Source organism: Populus trichocarpa, chromosome 15 (genome assembly GCF_000002775.5).
Source record: "Populus trichocarpa isolate Nisqually-1 chromosome 15, P.trichocarpa_v4.1, whole genome shotgun sequence".
Taxonomy (NCBI): Eukaryota; Viridiplantae; Streptophyta; class Magnoliopsida; order Malpighiales; family Salicaceae; genus Populus; species Populus trichocarpa.
The window spans coordinates 4,502,546-4,511,006 of NC_037299.2; the positions used below are offsets into that span (position 1 = coordinate 4,502,546).

Consider the following 8,461-nt stretch of genomic DNA (forward strand, 5'->3'; position numbering starts at 1 on the left):
ATGAGAAAATTGTAACTTTTAAGAACTTCTAACCTCTTTTATTTTTTTGGTGATTCGATGTATTTATAGATCTTAGTCATGTGAGCTTACCTCAGTAGTTGTATGGTATTGATTGGTGAAAATGTTGGTGTCCACCATTGGATGTAGCGTCTAACTCATTATTGGTTAAGTGGTTGGTGAATGTTAGTAATATATTGGCTAGAAATAACCATTAGATGAGACAAGAGATGCCTGATTGCATTGAATAGAGTACGTGTTTGCCCTATCAGCCATTGACTAGAAAAAATTGGTTCTAGATTTGCGTAAAAGTGTATACATGTAGAGAATATGCCAATAAATCATAAAAAAGTTTGTGTGCATGGGCAGTGCATGGAACTGTAGACGCCTTATAGCTTGAAAAATGTTCAATGTGTGTGTTGGATAATGCGTTTAAAAAATCTAGAAGAAGGAGGAGAAAATTTGGTTGTTTGGGTAATTTGGGCCTTGACCTAAATGGCATGGCATAGTTGGTGCCCATAAAAAACACATAGGAGGTTCTTATGTATGGCGTGACCAAATATGGCATGGGTGGCTATGTGTGACATGAGGTGGTGACTGTGGTAGGTGGTGACTATTAATATACAAGCCTTATAATCAATCGATTGGTTATACATGACATTGTTTTGTTCATGTACAAACATATTCACATATATTTGGTTAATGAATGTAGAGTAAAGATAATGTTCTTAGAACAAAAATACTTTGTAAATAAAATTATAAAGTGGTTATAATTACAATATTTCTAATATATTAAAGCATTATTTCTAGTCAATGCTCTATTAATACTAGGCATTAATTAGAGTCATTGAGACTTATATATTTAATGCCTAGTATTAATTGTCGTTTCTTTTATGAAAAGAGACAGTTATTCTTATAAGCTAAGATATGAGGGGTACCTATAACTAATATGTAAGTATTTGTTATATGACATGTACATTGAATTAACCCACATAAAGATTTCATATGAAGAGATCACTCATGTTTATATAAAGGCTCATGTGATAGTTGTGTAAGTGATCCTTATATTTTAAATTACTAAGTTATCTTATATAGGGAATGCTATATTTTGATCTTGACTACACGTTATCTTAATCAAGGGTAACAAATGAGAAAATATTGGATATAAAATGAACTATATGAAGATATTTGAGTAATTAAGAAAGGATTCATCACCCTAGGTGAATTAGAAAAAATATTCCGCATATTCTCAAATATTATTGACTGTAAAATTCTTGCACAAGGTAGAATGAGATTTGAAAAGAGTTTCAAATTTTATTTAAAGAACCAATGGTTATGATGTTGATAATAAACATGATTTGACTGAGCAAATACACTCCATGTTATAATGTCTAAATCATAATTTTTTTTATGAAAGGATAATAATTACATTGAGAAAATGCTCACTAGATGGTTAAGTCAAATTAGTTATGATTTTTCTAATATTTGGATCATGAAACGTTGTTAGACGATGCACTTGATCTTCAAATATAAATCAACCAATTATTGAATTAATAATAAATTAAATTATTTGATTTATTTAATCCTAGTTTATTTAGGATTATATTTTATATTGGGCCAACATATTAGAAACCTAATGGGTCACACACATTAAGAACTATTGGTCATAAATTTATCCTAGATAATTAATCAAGTGTGACTTGATTGCGGATATGTTTTAGATATTAATATAGGAGATTACAGTTCTAGACCTAAAAATAAAGTAGAGAATTGATTGAATAAATTTATAAAACTTATCCTGAAATAATAATGTGATATTATTCGGGGGGGTGATTTTGCCATTTATAGAGTTATCAAGTTTTCATATAATTAAAATGTTATGTCTTATATTTTGTGTGTGAGTTGTACAATTATTACAGAACATACTGTATAGAGAAACATGTGAAACACAAAAGAAAAAGCTAGCATTTAGGAATCCTTTTCTCATAAAAAAAAAAGTTTTAAAAGATTCATCACATATGGTTCATGTGGATTACTATTAAAACTTATACACTTAGACAACTTGTGGTTTGTGACAACCCAACCTTGAAAAAATTAATCAAACCTCAAAAAAAAAATTTGATCTTCAAATAATATTCACTCATATCCTAAATGATCCTAGATTATCATAAATTATCCATCCTTTAAATTATCATTTCTATTGCATTTATTTGTTTCGAGAAACCCAATATCGACCACTTGCGGTGTTGGATGCACCCTATTTAGATCATGGTCCAAACAGTGTGCTCTCTCTGTTTTTTTCTTTTTACCACCGAGTGTCGAGCAGAATAGTGACTCAAAACTTTGTGCCCTTAGCCATTCCTATTCCATCAACGAAATCAAAATGGTCAAATTCTTGCAATTTTTTTTTCTCTTCCCTAAGCCAAATCATGATGCACATGGATCACTTAAATCTCCAGTACAGTTGATAAATGTCAAAGAGATGTTAAAAATGCACATGAACATGTCCCAAAATGGAGCAATCAACCATGAAAAAAACATTGTGTCCTTTATCCTTGAAGAGCTAATAGTTTCTCAATGAATTTGAGCATGATCCACACCACATTTGGTTTTATTTCTCAATGAATTTGAGCATGATCCACACCATGTACACCACTTTCAATGTAAAGAATTTCTTAAGACTTGATCAGAAATGGATTTATAACATGATTCAAAGCATATTTTTTATTTTACATTTCTTTTTAAAATATTATATTGATATTTTTTTATGATTTTAATAAGAGATTAAAAATTTATTAATTTTTTTTTAAAAAAACATTAAATTAACATCATTCCACTTCAAATAGTTTTTGAAAAAGCAGTATAACCGCAGATATGATCCAGTTGGATAAGAATACCTAAACGTTCTTACAACAAGAAAACCAAATGTGCTCTCTTCAGTTCAATGAGTGACAACTTTCGAAGTGATTGATTTTAGGACCCACTCCACATGGGAAAAGCATAACAGGGAAACGTGAAACTGTGTGAAGGTAGCAGATAGCTATAGAAGACAGAGATGGAGAGAAAAGGGAAGAGGGAGAGTTCAGTCTCTTCACGCATCCATAAGACTATGACTGATGCCAGGGCAATTGGCTGAAGCTGAACCTTTTCAAGTGCTTTTACAAGTACGTAACTTTCAAGAGTTGATGAAACTTTGATAAACCTGCATCAGATCCACGCTTAGGTGTGAGTTTTGAGCAGTCCAACACATAAAAATCAACTGTTACAGTGGTATTGTTTTTTATTTTTCTTCTCAGAAATGATATGCTGAATTCAGCTTATAATAAATTTGAATATAAAGCAAGAAGAAGAAGAAGAAAGAAATTACGATTTTCTAATGTTTACAGAGAGAGGGTGAACTTGAAATTCGATATATTCATAATTAATTGCTACGGATAGATCTTTATCTTCAAAATTTTATTTTCAGTTTCTTATAGGAATATTTCTGTTCCTGTAATAAACCTTCAAAACCACCATGTATGCTTTGCTTTAAAGATAAATATCAAAACAGATGTACCAATGAAGTATTGGTCTAGTGGGTAAGATATTATTATATTTCTGTAAGAGTGAGAACACAAGTTCGATTATCAAAAAGCAGCTTATTAAAAAGGGCAACTACAAACCTCGAACGGGACTAGTCTCACTCTTTAAATTAAAAGAGTGTGAGGATACCGGGCAAGCACAAATTAAAAAAAAAAACTATCAAACAGTTGTGACTTATTTGTGGTCCTTTTAAATGTTACGTGTAGAACAAAATAATTTGATGTTGTATTTTTTTTAATTGAAATTATTACAGTAAATTAAATTAAAAGTTTTTATAGATCATTTGAAAAGATTTAGTGAAATAATATATTTTTATCTTATTGCGTTTCTGAAACACAATATTTACTAATTATCTCTATTCTTAAGAGCAACAAGATAATTATCGCGCTTTAAAATAGCAACATTTAAATATGTTGTGTTTTTTAAGTGTGACAACTGCTAACTAGTCAACCGGATGGATACAGTTGTATAACCGATCGACCGTTTCATATAAAAACTATAATTTTATCAATTTTTTCTGTGAAATATATTTTATAAGTAAAAATATACATCTTTGTTCAACTTATAGACTAAAAACATACTCCAATAAAATTTTTAAAAAAATATTGTTCACACAGTAGTTTTCACAAATGATTAGGAATAATTATGTGTGAGTCTGTCACAACTAGATAAAAATTTACCTTAAATAAATTATATAAATAGTATAATAAATATATTTATGGACTATCATGATAAATTTAATTTGAGAAAAAAAATCTGTTCATGTCATATCGAAATAATGTCTTAACTTAATCCACCATCCTTTATTAGTTGTTGATTTAAATAAATAATAAGTAAGTCTCCTTTTTTTATTTATTTTTAGACAAACTAACAGGTTAACTTCTATACGAAGACTTGTAAAATGAGAACTTTTCTTTTAAAAGTATCAGGTACCATGGAGAGTGGAATCACTTTCTAATTTTTTTTTTATTTATTATTAAAAAAATTAGTTAATAAAAAATATTTTTTAGTCAAAAATAAATTTAACTTAGTTTTTTTAAAAATATTTCTTTTTTATTTTAAATGAAAAACACTTTTCAAAGTGGTAGGAAATTCAGATATCTTGTTATATGTTAATTATATCTAATTTAGTTTTTAATTATTTAATTGTTGTAGATTTTGTTTTGAATCCTTTTTTTATTTTAATTTTATCCTTTAAAATTTAATTTAATTTGATTTTTATTTAAACTTTAGTTCTTATTTTTTTTTTATTATTATTTACTTTTCACTTATTATTTTTTTAATTGAATTTTTTTTATCTATCATATTTTATTCATATTTTTTTTATTACTATTTATTTTTATTTGAAATAATTTATGAAATTATATATTTTTTCTTTAACATTTTTTATCTATAAAATTTAATTCTTATTATTTTAATAAATTTAAAAAACAATTAAAATATTAATAAATTATTTTCTAATTTATTTTTTACAAGTTAACCAAACACTAAATATTAATATTTCTAACATATTTTTCATAACTCTGTAAATCAACCACTTTCCAAATAAATTACTTTTTAATTTTTTTTTGCAGGGGTTTAGACGTTTAGTGTCAATATTATATTAGATAATCCACTGTGAGCTCACACCAGTGAAGTCATCAGATACGTTAGCAAACAGAAAAGTAGAATTCCTTGACATTGTTTAATGTTTAATATATTGGATTTTAAAATTCTATGGTGGGGAGTTCCCTGCCATGACCAGAGTTCCCTGCCATGACCAGTCAACTTATTCTAATTAATTAGAATATTTCTCTTTAAGGCATCGTGGCCATCTTTTTCCAATCATCATTAAATTCAGCCTCTCTCCAGTGCAGATTAAATTGGAATCTTGCAGTGTATTCATTTATGGGAGCCTGAATTTGTCAAATTCATTGAAGGTGGCTTCAAATGGCATTTTGCTTTCATCTTCCAGTCAATGTTAGCTAACCGACTATATTAATTCCCATGCCGATAGTGAAAGAAGAATTGAGCATGTGATGATAAGCTTGAAGCCATAAAATGAGCTGTCTCGACTCTATTTTGTTTACAGAAATCACCAAGACTAATAAGATTTATTATTATTCCCGACAAGCCTTTCGTGTTTTTTATATATTTTTAGTAATCGTCGATATTCGGGCGAGTTTATACGTGTCTCGATTAATTCTTTAAGATTCTGAAGTTAACGATTATATAAACCTCTAATAGCTATGAGATTTGTGATATTCGAACCGATAATTTCTAGAAAATAAATTTAAAACTGATTAATTAAACTATATTTTTAAAATTAATGCGTACTTAGTTGACCTTTCACAGGTTAGTGGCTTTCTTTTCACGGCAAAAAGTCCTAAAATTAATGGCCTCAATGTGAGAAATTTTGTTTCCTGGAATTACCTCACCTCGTTTATTTTTAGTTGGTAGAAACAACTGTCGTCATGGATTGAAGTTCAACAAGAGCTAGCGAGCACCTCACTCAGACAAATTGACTCGACACTTGATCTTCCAGGTTGTATGAGAAAGAGAATCATTCTCCACCATCCCACTACTCTTTGACTTGATGTGTCACGCACGATCATGGAAACAAGGCACTTAACAAACATCGATCATATATATTAGTTTTAGTGTTTAGGATTGCTGTAGGGACAGGAGGTTTTATGAAATATCTTGACAATTGATAAATGTTTGCACAGGATCAAAATCCACAGTTACTGTTTAAAATTTGGTACAAAAATTAACAATGGCTTATCACACAATTACACAACTAATCCAAGAAATATAAATTTGTCGCTTTCGTGACTAAGTATTTGTGGGTTATTCCAAAAACAAGACCTTAATTTTCCTTTCCTTGCAAGTTCCTAAATTGCCATAATTCATCCATGTTCCACATAGTATCTCCGAAATCGTATGCACCCCAATCACCATCTTCCATGTGGCGATCGCCAGCTGAGATCCCAAGTTCTCCAGGCACTGGCATCGTTGCTAGGTTGATGGCTTCCATGTCATAGCAATTGCTGTCAACATAATAGCAGCCCTTCGCCAAGGTGCTGTACTCACTGCTGTTGTTGCCTATGGCTTGAAAGGGACTTGTAGGGTATTCTGATAATTGAGACATTTGTGAGACATTCATTGATTCTGCTGAAGAAATGCATGAACTTGTGCCAAGCTCTGAGTCTGAGGTTTGTTCATGAGGCTCCAAATAATGCATTGTCACACTCATATCAAGAGGAGCTTCTTGCTGCTGTACTAGTGGGGGGAGTGCTGGCGGGAACGTTGAAAACTGAGGAGCATAATTGAGGTTCGGCTGAGAAACTACTGCTGGTCTTTGGGATGGCATGGCTGATGAAGATGTTGACGATCCTCCTATCTTTTGAAGCAATCTTGGCATCCAAAACCACCTAATTATATTCTCAAATGCTGTGCTATTGGCATCTATCTTAAGGTGCCTTGCTTGTTTCTGCACTCTAGTTCTCCAATAGTTCTTGATTTCATTGTCAGTTCTACCTGGCAAATGTTGTGCGATTTTTGACCACCTGTAATGGGAAGGATAAACAAGTTACACTACGACATTTATGATCTCTACTTCTATTGGTCGCCGTCATGGCTATTGCTTTCAAGAAACAAATACAATTGAGTGTTCAAATTGAACACAACCCAACTATGCCATCTATGAGCTCTACTTACATTAGTTGGCTATTGAAAATGAAATAATTACAAGTGGAGGGTAACTGAAAAGCACAAACTTTCAGAGCAATGCCAACCAACAGTGGGAAAGAAATAATGCCTGAAGTACGGAATTAGAATCAGATGTGGATACTTATTCAACATGCTTTTCTGCTTGATCAATTATGAAAGATAGCATATGATATTGGTCAGCCTAGTGATGACTAATTGGCCCTATTTTTTAATGCCTATCTATCTATCTATCTATCCAGACTAATGGCAAGTTGATGGCACAGAAGGATATATGGTAAAAGACATGATCAAGAAATCATACCTATTGCCCCACTTGGAATGGAGGTCAAGGATCAAGAGTTGTTCCTGTGGAGTAAGATTTCCTCGCTTTACATCTGGTTTTAGATAGTTTAGCCATCTCAATCTGCAACTCTTCCCGGTTCTCCTTAACCCTGTATAGATCAACAAGAAAAATCAATCATAAAAGAAATATATTATAAATATAATTAAATTCAGTATTATATATTACTGATGTGTGATTACAAAGGATTAAGTACTATACCTGCACGTTTAGCTAGCAAATTCCATCGGCCTTCGCCATGACGACCAATATAATGAACAAGGAGGGTGTCTTCTTCAAGAGTCCATGGCCCCCTCCTAAGTTCAGAGCCATCTTCCTTAGAACTTGTCATGCTCTTTTTTAAAGAAGACATGATGATGTCCTCGCTCATGCAGTAAGAGAAACAAACTCAGAAAAACATAATATTATTGCAAGAACAAAAGATGAGGCAGTGGAGTCTTGGAGCAAGTTATATAAACCAGTGCCTCATTATTCTTTATATATATATATATATACACACACATAGCCCACAAGAGGCTTCACCTAGAATACAGTACTTTGCGTAACAACTTTTCAAAAGAAGCAAAGCCACTGTTGGAGCCTCCTATGAACTTCCTTAAAGTCTATGTATTCAATTAAGAAATTGAAAACATTGGAAAGTCATTTCTCTTGACTCGTTTACAGGCAAATTAAACAACTGTTTGCACTGTTCTTGGTGTAAGAAAAAAAAAAACTAACAACGTATTTCACGGTACAATTTACCACAGGGTCGCAGTCTCCTAATCTTTCCTAGTCAATTAGAACAAAATATCCAAAAGTATTGAATATGTCCTTATACCATGAATTATTATG

General features: G+C 31.2%; 1 protein-coding gene across 1 annotated transcript; it reads right to left on the reverse strand.

Moving 5' to 3' along the window:
- Window positions 1–6,276: 6,276 nt before the first annotated feature.
- Window positions 6,277–8,154, reverse strand: LOC7453880 (transcription factor MYB62). Its single transcript, XM_002321441.4, has 3 exons — window positions 7,832–8,154; window positions 7,592–7,721; window positions 6,277–7,127 (listed from the first exon to the last, which is right to left on the reverse strand). The coding sequence occupies exons 1-3, from the start codon at window positions 7,998–8,000 to the stop codon at window positions 6,428–6,430; spliced, it is 999 nt and encodes a 332-aa protein (XP_002321477.3). The 5' UTR covers window positions 8,001–8,154; the 3' UTR covers window positions 6,277–6,427.
- Window positions 8,155–8,461: the final 307 nt, after the last annotated feature.

What these genes read in the sequence shown, in the direction of transcription:
- LOC7453880 (XM_002321441.4), bottom strand. Translation starts at nt 8,000, where the DNA reads ATGAGCGAGGACATCATCATGTCTTCTTTAAAAAAGAGCATGACAAGT. An exon ending in TTTGCTAGCTAAACGTGCAG is followed by an intron (nt 7,722 to 7,831) that starts GTATAGTACTTA and finishes TGATCTATACAG; the next exon opens with GGTTAAGGAGAACCGGGAAG. An exon ending in CATTCCAAGTGGGGCAATAG is followed by an intron (nt 7,128 to 7,591) that starts GTATGATTTCTT and finishes TTCCCATTACAG; the next exon opens with GTGGTCAAAAATCGCACAAC.